The sequence below is a fragment of the Pogona vitticeps genome, chromosome 6, assembly GCF_051106095.1.
Source record: "Pogona vitticeps strain Pit_001003342236 chromosome 6, PviZW2.1, whole genome shotgun sequence".
NCBI classification, from domain to species: Eukaryota; Metazoa; Chordata; class Lepidosauria; order Squamata; family Agamidae; genus Pogona; species Pogona vitticeps.
The window spans coordinates 51992894-52008497 of NC_135788.1; the positions used below are offsets into that span (position 1 = coordinate 51992894).

General features: G+C 40.8%; 1 protein-coding gene across 4 annotated transcripts in view; it reads right to left on the reverse strand.

Annotated features, from left to right (window-relative positions):
- Positions 1–15604, reverse strand: part of LARS2 (leucyl-tRNA synthetase 2, mitochondrial) — a 119608-nt gene that overhangs the window by 86102 nt on the left and 17902 nt on the right. For 3 of the 4 annotated variants that reach the window (XM_073003520.2, XM_073003518.2, XM_073003519.2), the window contains exon 7: positions 12404–12547. In XM_073003520.2, coding sequence (XP_072859621.2) covers positions 12404–12547 — 144 coding nt within the window. Of the gene's footprint in view, positions 1–12403; positions 12548–15287; positions 15576–15604 lie in introns of those variants that run through there. The other variant, XM_078377369.1, reaches the window with a different exon arrangement.

Below are 15604 nucleotides of genomic sequence, written 5' to 3' on the forward strand. Positions count from 1 at the left end.
TTAAAACCAACATTAAATTCATATCAAGAACTGAAAGGGCCAATTTTAAAATCAGTTTCAAACACTGAAAGCGCTGCAAAATAATACAATCTTGGCCTTCCAGTTAAAAGTCACCAGGAAACAAGCAGCCTGACTTCCCTTTGGCAGAATCTCCATAAACAAGGTATTGTTAGAGAGAAAGCCCTGTCTTATGTATTCCCCAGCCTAGTTTCTCAGCGTGATGGGACATGCTGGAAGACATTTGCTGAGACCTCAAATAATGGGCAGGCATGCAGGAGGAAGTTACTCTGGCTTCAAGCCATTTAGGGCTTTATAAGACAAGCCAGCACCTTGAATTGAGCTGAGAAACAAACTGGAAGCAAGTGTAGTAGATTCAAGGCTAGTGAAACCTGCTCTTTAAAGAGCACCAGACTGTAGTCTGGTTACTGCATTTTGCCTTATCCATAGCTTCCCTAAAACCTTCCAAAAGCAGCCTGACAGACAGCATTTTACAGTTGTCTACCTGGATGACAATTCAGGCAATTTTAAAAAGCTATGTCAAAGCTTTGCCACAAAGAAAGGTAAGAAGGGAGCAGGTGAGGAGAGCACAGGTGGACATAGGCTGCTGCACCTGAGTGGCAGAACATATGTTCTGCATGCTGCCGCATAGAAGACAACAGATTCACTCTGCAGCATCTCCAATCAGGAAACATGTTCTTCTGAAACTCTTTTGAGACTCCCTGCCAGACAGCATCAATCACACTGGGCTAGACAGAACAAGAATCTGACTCAGTTAATGTCAGTTTCTCAAATTCCTAGGCCATGTTGCCATGTTTTATCAGACCCTGCACGTTAGATCGAAACCAGGACACAGAGGAAAACAGAGATAAAAATAACAAGTAAGAATTCAATTGAACTACACATTCCTCTCTCTGGTGGCCTTAAAACAGTTTCAAATGAGATTCTGATGACACTCCAGACAGAATAGTCATAATAAGCAATTTTAAAACTTTTGAAAGAGAAGATCATTTAGGTAAAATAATCAATAGAATTAAAATCCAAAAAGCAATCTAGAATTTAGCAACATGGCACTGAGATAGCCAGCTCTCTGAGAATAAGAATCCAGAACGAGAGTCCTGAGACAAGAATTTATGGGTGCAGATGTGACAGCAGCTTTACATACTGAAATGCAAAGATCTTAAAAACAATTTGAAAAAGGAATTCATAAAGAAAGCATTAAATATATAAGATTATTAGTCCTCATCTACAGAAACAGTTAAAAGTTGGGGATAACTGTAGTTCAGATGCCTGAGACATGTTTACATTAGTTATGAAGACATGAGAATCATATTTACCATTGAGCATTATTCTGACTATCTTTCTGATTATAAAGAGTGGAAGCAATAGACTAGCAGGGGAAAAGAAACTCTAGAAAGGCAAGAAGAAATTTTGATACAGTATGGAAATGGCAGTCAGTTGCACCAGTTGCTAAGAAACACAGAGAAAGAGAAAGAGAATTATGGTGCTGGGCGTAGCTAGCAACGTGATGACCTAGATCACAAACACATATGAGATGCTGCAATGAGAAAGGATTAATATCTTAGAAGTAAACATTATTTTTATTTATTTATTTATTTAACTTATATGCCGAAGGTCTCTGGGTGCTTACAACATTTAAAATACAATAAAAAGGCAAAATAAAAGGGCAAAATAATTGAATACATCTGAAATTGTATTCACTGTTTAAGCAGAAATACAGACTATATAAACAGTTCAAATGGAATAGGCCTAAAGGAAAATGCCAGATATATTTTTTAACTCTATCAAAGAGCTGAGGTAGAATAAATAATAGTTGTGTGCCATTAAGTCAATTCTGACTTATGGTGACCCTTTTCAGGGTTTCCTAAGTAGAAACTATACAGAAGTGGTTCACCACGTGCTTCTTCTGAGGGTGGCCTGGAATGGTGCAGCTTGCCCAGGGCCACGTGGATCGGGTCCTCTGGGATGCACAGTGGGGAACTGAACTCCCAGCCCCTGGCTTTGCAGGCAAATACCAAACTCACAGAGCTATCTTTTATCTTAAATAGTGAAGAGAAAAAAGGAAGGTGACATTGGACTGGCCTGAAAACAATTTTTTTCCCACAACTTTATATATATAGCTTTAAAGCCCAACTGTGTCTGGATTAGACGGGGTTGTTCTGCCCGCTGGATAACACATAACTGCACTTGTAAAGTTACTTTTTAAGATGCAATTCATTCCTTACTCAAAACAAAACAAAACTGAATATACTCTCATTATTCATTCAAGCATTGGGGGAAATGTCAGAGTACTGTACTTAATATTTGTACATTATTGGTTTTGGCGGTGAAAACCCTAGCATTGGTGAGCAAATGGCAGAAACTTGAAAAATTCCTATCAAAATGTTTCTTAAATTGTCCCGAGAAAGCTTTAAATACTACTTATTACACCAATAAAATGATTTCATTCTCACTTGTCATGCTACCTCTGAAACATAATTTTGTTAGATCCTTGTTACCCAAATAGGTATCTATGTTACTTGGAGCTTGTTGCTTTCAAGGTTCGTCTATCATATAATACAGGGAGAAAATCATAATATATCTAATTTAAAATATTTTTGTAACAAATTAACAAGATCAAGTAGCAGAATAGCTAATAACTTTTCTGAAAGCCTTTTAAACACAGCTTGACATACAAAGTGTTCCACACAGTCCACCAATGAGTTTCAATTCAACAGGGTTACCTGCTGGAACAAAAATTTAAAAGGCAATCATCCCCACTTTTCCTACCTGAACCCTTGGATTTGCCAAAAGTAGCCTTTTCTAAACTGATGTCCTTGAGCCCTTCTTGACTACAACTCCTCTGGTCCTGCTGCCTTGGAATGACGGGAGTGTAGATCAAATCCCAGGTATGTATAAAGACCTTGTGATAAAAATTCCTTCTTTTCAGATGCCTTTCTGTTTTGTTGAGAGCCATGGTTACCCTTCATTTCCTACACTACTGTACATATTAGGCAAAAACCTGTTGTGCAGCTTTACACCCAGCATAATCTGGACTGGGAGCTGGAAACATTAAATTTATACTCATTCAAAGCTTCCCCTGTCCTTAGGATTCCCTTTTGCCCTGGGGAAGCCTTTGGGAACCCCTGAATGGAGGGGAGACTGTCTTTAAAAGTAAAAAAATGACAGCTGGATAGTCCCTGCTGTTGCTGATCCAGCTGTGAGTTTTAAAGGCTCCCTTCCACACCAAGGCTCCCAAAAGGCTATGGAAGACTGAGGTTCCAATTTTACTTATCCATGGAAACAAAGAGTACAAAAATTGAATGCACCATTCTCTGACTACAGTGCCGCTTGCCAAACAACCCTTGCATTGTGCAGAAAATTCAGAAAAGAGAAATCAGATGAGTGTACAGGATATGAGATGGGTTGGAGTATCTGACTGGGGATCCAGGGTCCAGGAAATCAAAACCCCACTGTGCCTCCTATAGAAGGGGTCAGTTGAGATCACAAGGAACTCATCTGGCTGATGGGGTTATGTACCTGTTATCTGTGTGGTCATGAGGAAGCTGCAGTTACAGCATGCCACCAGTACTTTATACCTAGAAAAAACCCTGGAAGAGTTGCCATAAGTCAAAATTTATTTGCCAACATGTGACTATTATAATAAAAATTGTCCTGGATTTCATTCTCAAGGGAAGAGATAAAGCTCCCATCCTAAATTATCTGGGATACAGGGAGGACGTACGGAGTTCTGTATCTCATATCATCTCTGAAAACTCTCAGAAGCAGCAAGCAATCTCACTGCTCCTGAGTGCCATCAAACCTTGGAGAATAGTCAGGTACGATGCCCTGGCCTTTCTCCCAAGCCAGACCTTAGAGCATTCAATGCCTCCAGAGTGTGGCACAGAACTGACACTTGATCCCAGCTGTGACCATGGTCAGCAGTAGGCTACCAGGACATGTTGCAATGAGTGAATCTCTGGCTGTAAAGAACCATAGGAAACTGATGATTTCCTACCTTTCTCCTTACAGGTGTGCAATAGCACAAATAAGCATGACAAAGTAGTTTGTACACCAAGAAGCACAATACAAAATGACAGGAAAAAGACAGTTTTTTCCTGGACTACATCCTCTTCTAACTCTTAAAAATATCAAGGTGCACCATTTCCAGAAAAACAAAGAATGTGACATTGTCTTTATAATTTCACAATTCCATATTACAGCAAAATGCACCACTATTCATTCATCTACACAGGTTTCCCATAAGAGTGCTAATAGTTGTTGCTACAATATTTAAACTCTGTCTTGTCAATTAATTGCAGGTAATAAACACTGAGGGGAAGAGTATTGAAGAAGTTAATGCTGCAGTTACTATATTGTTCTTCAGACGCTTAGCTATTTTTATAGTTTCCTAAAGATCACTCTGCCAAAAGAGATGGGGGAAGCATATAAGAAGAGAGTTTTAAAAGTGAGGTATTAATTTATTTCTTGCAATAAGTTAGTCCTTCTAGTGCAGCCCACAATTTGGAGACTCACTCATCGGCATCATCTGCTTCCTTAGTACCCTATTTATTTAATGAATTAACAATCTACAGAAAGGAGAGAACTCTGTTCCTCTGATATAGACCCAGCCTGGTGTCCTGTAGGTCAACTGGAGCATCTCTCCAATAATATCACATCCAGCTGCTTCTGGAGTACTCTTGATTCATTCTCTAACCCAGCTTTGTCATCATGATCAGAAAGGAGCAAGTAGCCCCTCCAGGCTGAATAAAAGAGATTTCTGTTTGCATGTAGGGTCTATACACAATTAAGAACCCCAGGAAATCTGGTTCTTATTCACATGTAGGGCCTACTGTGAGCCAGGACCTCACCTCTTCAAACTTGAACCTGCTCCAGGGGAAAAAGCAGCGAGGGAGGCAATGGGGCTTGGTACTCTTTTCTAACCATGTTAATGAAGCTGGATCAGAGAATGGGTGAATAAAGATTAATGCATAAATGATCTGAAAAACTCATGGCATCTTGTGACATGAAGATGATATGGCAGCTAGTGATGTCACTGCATTAAATGGAGGAGGTGATACATGCTTTTTGAAAAGTGAAAGGTTCAGCTCTGTTCTCACCTGTCCGTCATAGCTGGGCAGGGGAACCTCAGCCAATGAGAGGACGGAGGGTGGTGCAGAAGTGGGAGGAGATGGGTTATATAAGGTGTGTGATGTGTGAGAGAAGATCAGATCAGTTTGGAAGATGAGTGATTAGAGAGATTGATAGAGAAAGAGCCTGTCAGTGAGGGAAAAGTCTGTGTGAGCTAGTGTCTGAGAAACAGTGACTGACTAATTGATTTAATACCAGTGATTTACCCTTTTTATTTTGTTTAATCAATAAACACATTATTTGTTTTGAAAGAAACACTTGTCTTTGTGATTTAAAGGATAGGTTGGTGGCAGCAGTTTTGAAGAGAAGTAGTGAGCACTCTTAGAGGCCTGGATGGGTAGAGGTTTGAGAGTGGCCTGCTACAAAAGGTTTCTGTTCTTTCTGCAACTGTCAGGCCTACTCTTAGCTGCTCAATCTGTATAAGCAAGTCCATTGAAGTTGCCCCGTTACAGTGGTGCCCCGCATAGCGACGTTAATCCGTTCTAGGATTAACGTCACTATTCGGATTCGTCGCTATGCGGGGGGGGGGGAACCATAGGAATGCATTAAACGGAGTTTAATGCATTCCTATGGGGGAAAAACTCACCTGTAAGCGAAGATTCCCCCATCCGGCCGCCATTTTCGCTGCCCAGTAAGCGAGGGCAGGGCATGAAAACGCTGCGGGCGGCCATTTTGCTGATCCGGCGGCCATTTTGGAACCGCCAATCAGCTGTTTTCTAAACATCGCAATGCGAAGATCGGTAAGCATTTCGCTGCAATGCGATGTTTAGCCTATCTAAACATCGCAATGCAATTGCATTAGCGATCGCAAAAAACGCATCGCTATGCGGATTTGTCGTTAAACGGTGCGCTCGTTATGCGAGGCACCACTGTACTTATTTTTTCATTCTACTTTTGAATCCAAACTATATTCTTCCATTAGTATGTCTGACATCCTTCTCTGTTCGGTAATTACATACAGATTAAATTAACAGCCAATCAAGAATAATAAAATCATACATTGGAATGATTATAATATCAAGTACAAGCAAGAGTAACAGTGGCTGAAATCCAGCATTAAGTTGCAACTAACGGAGGCGCATTGAATCAGTAGCAATTTGGTGAGTCCACTCCTCCATTAGTTCCACTGATTCAATGGGCCTACTCTTAGCTGTGACCAACTACTGGATTTCAGACTGCATGTGGTATCCAGAGTTTGCCACATTTAAACAGAACTTGGAGTCTACTTGTTTAGACTACAACTTCCAGACTCCCTCAGCTAGCAAGGCCTCTCGTACTGGTAAGGTAAAGGTTTCCCTTGACATTTAGTCCAGTCGTGTCTGACTCTAGGGTGTGGTGCTCATCCCTGTCAGGTCATAGAGCCAGCATTTGTCTGTAGACAGTTTCCGTGGTCTGTAGACACAGAACGCCATTAACTTCCCACCAAGATAGTACCTATTCATCTACTCGCATTTACATGCTAGGTTGAGAGGAGCTGGGACAAGCGACGAGCGCTCACTCCATGTGGATTCGATCTTACGACTACTGGTCTTCTGACCTTGCACCACAAAGGCTTCTGCGGTTTAACTCGCAGAGCCACCACATCCCTCTCGCACTGGAGTTGCAGCTAAAAAAAGAATGTTTCCAATCTCTGCATTTAAATCAAAGGAATTAAATCAGCAGTGAGTAACTTAAGATCCAGTTTTTTCAATAGGTCAAAGGCATGACTAAATGTGGATCCAATTAAGTGACTGCTAAACAACAAAAACTATAGGTGCCTAAAATTACTACTTTGGCATCACTTACGAAATCTTGCAGAGAAATAGCAAGAAAAATATTAGTATGAGGGTAATGTAGAAAATAAGAGTACAAATATCTACAAATACTGGGTTACATTCCTTGCAATCCACACAGGTAACCTAAGTTCCAAGGGCAGTCAGCTAATTACTATAGGCTTCCTATCAGCTCCAGTTTCATACTAGTAGGAGTTGTACTTTATACAACACAGTACAACACTTGTACAGAGTTTTCATATGTTCAAAGTACTTCATATGTATTATCCCATAGTTATCATTCTAATAACGCTACAAATCAATATTATCATCCCAAGACTGCAGATGGAAGGGCTGAGGCAGAGAATAAAAGTGGCATCTCTAAAGGCTAAGGATGTGCACATTAAAAATGTTTGGGGTTTTTTTGGGGGGGGGGATGTTTGTGCTTTCATTTTTACAGTTTTTGTGAACTGTTCCTTTCATTTAATGTGACAGGGACCACCTCTTTTGAGTCATTTCATTCCAGGTTTCCCCATTTATGTTTAATGGCACTGGTAGTCCAAAAAGACCCAAAGAAGCCTTTAGAACTGGTCCAAAAAAAAAGGAGGGGGGTAAGGCAGACAAAAGAGAATCAACTTCAAAAACAGGTCAAGAGTACATGAGGGGGGGAATCCAAATCCCACCAAAAAAAATACACCTTTGACAAATACTGTAAATACATGGTAAATAACAATTTTAAAACATCAGCCAATCAGAGAAAGCATCCTCTCTCATGTACAAAATAGCAATTTTAAAAAATCCCTTTCCCCACAAACTAAGAAAAGCGAGCTAATGACTTCTCTCCCCTCTACCACTTGATGCCTTCTCTACAGAATCCAGCAGGCAGACAAGCCAGGTGTCAGAATACAAGATGAAAGGCACCAGGAGATTCCCACAGCAATGTCCGAAATCAATGAGTAACCTGTCACTGGAGTACAACCAATCCAGGCCCTTTTAATAATACCAATTAAAGGTAAAGGTTCCCCTTGACAATTTTTGTCCAGTCATGTTCGACTCATCCCCGTTTCCAAGCCACAGAGCCAGCGTTTGTCCGAAGACAATCTTCTGTGGTCACATGGCCAGTGCGACTTAAACATGAAATGCTGTTACCTTCCCACCAAGGTGGTCCCTATTTATCTACTTGCATTTGCATGCTTTCGAACCGCTAGGTTGGCAGGAGCTGGGACAAGCTACGGGCGCTCACTCCGTCACATGGATTCGATCTTACAGCTGAAGATCTACAGACCTTACAGCACAGAGGCTTCTGCAGTTTAACTCGCAGCACCACCACGTCCCCGCAGCGCCACCACGTCCCAATTACATATAATGAAATTTCAAAAATCCCACACCCTTGCTTCTAGACATTCTGACTGGCAACTGACAGCAGCTCTCACAACACTATTGGATGAAAAATTTCACCCGCAGTTGGACAGATAAACATTGAAATTAAAGTTGAATGTAAAAGGAAATGTGAAAAAAACCAAAACCTTCATTTAAAGGAATCATTCATGTTTATGAGGGTCTTTTTCAGCTACTACTTTTGTGTTTACACAAAAGGCCCATCCCTATCTAAGATCACTAGATCAGTTCATGACAAAGACACTTTTTTAAACCAGCCATTTGCAAGGGGGGCATATGGCTCCCTGGGGAGCCCTGGTACATTTGAAAGGTAACAGAGACTGGAAACACCACCTTAAAAGGTTCCTTACGGGACTTGTACAATCCTGATTTGGCTTATATTTGTTTCATACTGTTTATGGCCGTGGCCAAAAAAAAAGGTTGAGAATGGCTGATTTAAACCAGGCTCCTTCCCCAATGCAAGCTCAGCATCTTAGCCACTGTGCTCATTGTTTTACGTAAAAAGAGACAGCAAATTTATTTGGAACAGCCACATTTTCACTATGCCTGCCTTATAACTCAACTGTTGAATGGACTGCAGGAAGGACTGAAGAAGGTGAAGAAAAATATAAATTTGTCAAAGGATCACTTATTTCAGAAAGATTTTAATTAATTTATTTATTTATCAGATTTATATACCGTCCATCTAGAATGTGTCCACTCTGGGCAGTTTACATATAATATAAAAATAAACTAAGATAAAATTCAAATTAGTCCAAGTTGGAAAAGGAAAAAAGAAGAGAAAAAAGAAAAGGTGAGATAGGCTAGGTAATGGCTGTAGGGAAGCCCTGCCTGGATAGCCATGTCTTCAAGTTAGTCTTGAAGGCCCTCGGCAAGGTAGCCAGGCGGATCTCTACAGGTAAGTTGTTAGGTGAGGGGCCACTGCCGAGAAGACCCGATTTCTAGTTTTTTTTCCCACCAGGCCTTCCTTGGCACTAGGCCCCTCAGCCGCCCGGCCTGACTTGAGCAGGTGATACAGGTAGAACTGGGCGGAAGAAGGCGTTCTGACAGGTATCAAGGTCTTAAACCGTTGTCTTTATATGTAATAGATAGCACCTTGAAATCAGTGTGGAAGCAGATAGGTAGCCAGTGTAAGGTGACCAAGGTGGGGGAAATATGGTGAAATCTTTTCACCTGTTAATAGCCTGGCCGCCATGTTCTGGACCATCTGAAGCTTCCGCATCAGTCTGAAAGGAAGCCCCACGTAGAGAGTGTTACAGTAGTCTATTCTTGAGACTACAAGCACATGGACCAGTGTGGTGAGCGCCCCCATGTCTAGATATGGACGCAGCTGGGCAATTCGCAGAAAGTGTAAGTGGGCAGACCGAACCACGGACGCTACCTGGGTCTCCATGGTAAGTGCCGGGTCAAGATGGATCCCCAGACTGCAAACCAAATTCTTTGTGGTGAGAGTCACCCCCCAAAAGAGAGGGAGTTCCCCAAACCACTGAAAATTTAAAAATATCAGATTTGCAGTAAAGCTTAAGAAAGTTAATTTGGGGATGCACAACTGTAGAAAAAGTTACCTTTTTTGGAGTATAACTCCTAGCATCTTCTAGCCAGCAATGAGCTATGGTCCAAAAAAATAAATTAAGGGGGGGGAACCAGTTTCTGCACAGAAGTAAATTAACCTTTGATATCTGCCATACTACAAAGGATGGGGAGAATAAAAACAACCACCAGCTCAGAAAAATGGTTCTAGGAAACATTCATTTACCACAATATACTGTATAGTAACGTGAAAAAGAAAGTACACGCTGGTTGTTGTTTGGCTACGTTCTAGCTCCTGTCCTCTGAAGATGCCAGCCAGAGAGACTGGCAAAACATTAGGAAGAAAAACCTCCAGAACATGGCCAAACAGCCCAAAAAAACTACAAAAGCCTTCGAGAATACAAAGTACACTCTCTTTGAATTCTATGGTTTTTAAGTATCATGACATAATACAAATCCTCTGGTCCTTAACAAGTCTGAAAATAGGTAAATAACAACCACAGGTGAACAACACATGACATATTACACTGTGTCATGATTTATTTAACAGAAATAAAGCCAAAACTGAGAAGTTCATGACAGTATAATCAGAAAACGGTTGAACAGGTATGGTTTGCTTGGAAGAGTTGCCAGGAGAAAGCCTCTTTTTTCTAAAAAGAACATGACACCATAGCTTAGGTTTGCAGAGTTGCATCTGGACAAACCACATTTCTGGAACAATGCCCTCTGGACAGACGAGACCAAAGCGGACATGTTTGGCCATAACACACAGCACCACATTTGGCGAAAACCAAATACAAGCATATCAGCACAAACACATCTTACCAACTGTCAAGCACGGTGGTGGTGGTGGTGTGATGCTTTGGGCTTGTTTTGCAGCCACAGGACTTGGGCACCTTTCAGTTACTGAGTCAACCATGAACTCCTCCATATACCACAGTATTCTAGAGTGTTGGTGCAAATTTGCAGCATTTAGCAGAGTTCTGTGCCGGTCCAGACAGTCCAGTGGAATAACACACACACAGGCAGCTTCTTCCCAATACCACACATGTACAGATGTTCTAGCAGTCCAAACCAGCACATGACAGCATAACATTCATCAGAAGAGATCCAACATTTTCTCCACAGGTCCACACATTTACATGCATGCACAACATTTACATATAGCCAATCAGTAAAGACATTACATCACCCAGACACTACTTCATATAGCAATAAACATTTTGTGTGACTCGGCACTTTGCCCACCTGTCCAACGTGGCTGCTGATTATCACAGGTCTGGTTCTGCCTCAGCGTGAAAATTATCCTTGACATAGAGTCAAATGTGAGCCATCCATATGACATCTAAAACATGGGTGAAATTGGGTCATGCAATAGGATAATGATCCCAAGCACACCAACGAATCTACAACAGAATGGCTGAAAAAGAAAATAATCAAGGTGTTGCAGTGGCCTAATCAAAGTTCAGGCCTCAACCTGTTTGAAATGCTGTGGCAAGACCTTAAGAGAGCTGTGCATATACAAACGAGAGCACACCTTAATGAACAGAAGCAACACTGTAAAGAAGAATGGGCCAAATTTCCTCCATAGCGATGTGAATGACCGAAAGTCATACAGAAAATGATTACTTCAGTTTTTGCTGCTAAACATGGTTCTGCAAGCTGTTGAATCATAAGGTGTAGTTTTTCACACGTGGCTTCTCCATTTTGGCTTTATTTTTGTTAAGTAAATCATGTCTTGTGTTGTTGTTCATCTGAGGTTCTATTTACCTAATTTTCAGACCCGCTAAGGACCAGATAATTTTTATTATATAAAGCCATAGAATTCAAAGAGTATGTAGTTTCTTTTTCACATGACTGTACATACTCAGCTTGCAAATGTGCGTGGCATCCGCCCATATATTCATATGCTATCTGCACAAACCAATAGGTGTGCTAGAGGGGCAGAGTCATGAGATATAAGAGACTCAGCAGGAGGAGTCGGAGTCAGATAGAGAGTTCGAGATTAGTTGAAGAGTTGTGAGAGTTTGGGCAGGAGTGATGGTTGAGAGGGATAAGAGACAACGTTTGTTTAAGAGTTAACAACATTGCTTGTTTTATCAACACCTGTATCAATAAACAATTTCCATTTGGTTCTTTTGAAATGACATATAGCCTGGACCCTGATCATTAATAATAGGTACTGTATTATTGATATAATCAACTGATGGCAGCTGAGGGGCACATAGCATGAGCTCTTAGTTTGATGAAACAAATAGGGGCCACGTGGGGAACTACACTATTGGAAAAGTAGAAGTATTACTAACCTTAAAGTTATGTTAGCATGATCTGCTAGTTTAATACATTTAGAATACCAGATTACTCTTTTAAGGGTGAAAACAGCTGAAAGCTAAACTGTGTGTTAGCAACACTATGATACAACACTGCCCAGTTTTGTACTAGTATAATTTCAACGGCACCATCCTGCTTTTAATAAACCTAAAAGGGAAAAAACTCTGTGGAGATATTATCTTGATACTTATTTGGAAAACCATTTAAGGATGCCAGCCCCTTGCTAATATCACTTATAATCGTACCTTTGCATAGGCAGATGACCGAATGAACCACTGCTTGAGATATTTCTTTTCCACTTTTGCTCCTGAACGCCATGAATAGCCATTTTCATCCACTTGTTCATTAGCGAGGACAGTCTGGTCCACAGGGTCCCAATTAACTACTGCCTAAATGGTGCCACAAACCAACAGAGAGGGAATGCTGGTATTAGCAAGCATGTGACATAAATGTGCAGCCAGTTTCTCAGATGGCTATTAGGTATAAATATCCTGTTTGTGACTCCTAAAGCACATGCCAATTTGAACAAGCAAATGCCAATTGGAGTCACAACCAGTTGTCTCTTCTTCAAACCCTATTGAAGAACATATGTCAGAATTATTATTTTTTAAAAGAGCTCTCATAAAAAAGCTTTGTGCTATCCTAGGTAACATAAAGTGACCATAATACAGTACAGTGGTGCCCCGCATAGTGACGATAATCCGTTCCGGGGCACCACTGTACAAATGTTCCAAGGGCTTCTAATGGATCCAAGTAAGTTATGGATGTCATTGGCTATAACTGAACGGAAATTCTTTTGGTGGGTTCCTAAACAGATCACATATACCGAGTAAAATTTATGAGTCTTTTCTTTTCAAACAACCGATTCCCATGCAGAACCTCAAGTTACTTTTTAATGGCTACTCAATTTAAAAAATGGTTTGCCATATGGTATATGAAGCTTGCCATTAGAGAAAAACAAACATCAGATTCCCCTTGGATGCCTGGAATGGCATACTTCTTCAGATCCCAGTTTTGTAATTCCTTTACAAAGCATTACCCAGTTCAAGTTTTCTGATGGTGCTTCTGGATGAAATGGATGTATACGTAAAAAAAACCTGTACCATTTAGTGCTTCTGGATGAAAAGAAGTTGTACCATTTGGCTTGAATGCTAAATATACATGCCAATAGTAAGGGGCAGCATGCTCCTTTTCCTTTCTTCTGGATACTGATATACAGCTAGTCATAAATGGAAATAGCTTGAGTGATCTGTCTGTTATCAGCTACATCAGCAGAAGAGATGAAAAGCATATCTGCACATTGTTCAGGCCAGCCAATTTCTACACATTATCACTGCAAGGATGAAAGCCGACTGCTAGAGTCACAACATAAATCATTTTGGATATTACTTGATTACTGAAAGACAATATAATTACACAAATTAAACCATCTCAACATGAATATAGGAATTTAGGAATTTTTCACAGGAGGATCAATCCTCTATGGTCACCATATTTTTCTTATCTTTCTCTATTCAAGGTAAATTAGAAGTCAGACATATTATTAAATTACTGAGTGCAGTCCATCATTGGACCCAGATTCTTGCCTGTTTGAAAGAAGGCTTTGTTCAGACATATGGAAAATGGTTTGCTGACATTCTCTCTTCAACATGATAGTCCTTTATGTGAACTGTCTTGACAGCACACACAAAAATGTCCCTTCAGGTGGAAAACAATGCATGTGATCTTAATAAATTACAGCTAAAATTCTGTTGCACAGGTCTGTCTGTGCAATGGGAAAGGCATTGTCAGCAGTAGCAGACTGCTGCTATTTAAACAATTCCTTTTGTGATCTCGGAATGCACACAGCTCACATATAACGTGACAGTTGTGTTCATGCTGAAATTGCAGAAAGAAGCCTTTAATCAGTAGCAATCTCCTCCTGCTGCTGTCATTCATGTTGTGCAGGTGGCTCCTGCTCAAAAGGATTTCAGCAGGTATTTAATAGGATGTTTGTTTGTTTGGGTCATAAACCCTAGAATACACCTAGCCATCATGGCCATGCAGCCTGGTAATTATAATCTATAAAAATAACCTTTCCAGACTCTGCCATCATAGCAATCTTTGATATGCTTGCCAGAATCATCTGGCATCAGCATTAGATCTGTGCAGCATTTAATTCCTGCTTCTGGATTTATCTTGGTTTGATCTTATGGTGTTTTTATCACCGCTGCAATATTATACTTTATGTTTTAGCTTATCCATATGCTGCTTAAAGAACTTCAATTAATTTTAAAGAGCAATAAATAAATAATTTGGCTGCACACAGAGCCTCAGTGATGATGCCCTTCATGTTCCCAGAAGCATTGTCTCTTTTCTCTGCTATCTTCCTCTTGACAAATGTTAGACAGCTGACGTCTAGCTATGAAAACAACAGGCATGCTGATCCTTCAAGCAAATGAATTCCCTATTTTTATTCCATCTCATTCTTTGCACCCTGCTCCTTATTCTTTCACACTACTGTATCTCTCTTTAGAGAAAAGAATGAGCTGTGTGAATAGAGAAAGCAGCTGTCATTCAGAAGGGCCTTTTTGGGTCTCACTAAATGAGGTCCTCAGACTATCTGGAAAAAATGTATTTGCACATCAGATCCTGCCTTTTCTTCACCTGTTCTTTAAGGGTTTGATAGGTGAAACTGCAGTAATCCACCAACCCTTTAGGGTCCTAAAATATGAAGACAATTTTGTGAAAAAAATCTTAAAACCCACATACGCAAGTAATGCTCTATTCTTGCTTGTATGCATCCAAAACACCTTGATCACCAAAAACTGATGCCAATTTAAGTAATGGAAGAAACCCAGATCTAGAAAACAGCATTTCCTTTTGGGCATTAAGGCACTCCTGTATTTGCTAATGTGGGAGTAAGTCTTGTTTATCTGTATATTTGAGTAAAGATACATAGGATTGCCCTATAAATCTATGAAAGAAACGAAATCTTTTGGCGTATCTAAATGTCTTTCAGACAAATACCACCGCTGTATTAGCCTATACCAGCAACGGTGAACCTATGGCACACACAGCCCTTTCTGCGGGCGTGCAAGCCATAAGTTGCCAGTTCGCTACTCCACACCCCCCCCCCGACAGCCAAACCTGCAGCTGCGGTGCTGGCACATTGTCAGGCAGCAGGCCAGGATCCGGAGCAGCTGGCGCTAGCAGCAGATCCAGAGTGGGGTCTCGAAGCCCCTCTGTGCCCAGGATTCCCCCTTCTGCCGCCACTTCTGGTTCCGCCATGACCACTTCCAGTTCCGCTGCGGCCTGCCACCTGCTGGGTTTTTTTTTTTCTTTCTTTCTTCCGGTTTGGGCACTCGGGCTCAAAAAGGTTCTCCCTCACTGGCCTATACTATTAAACTGGGCACAATAAGGTGATTTGTCATCAGCTACAGAATTTGACCATTGCAATATGTTAT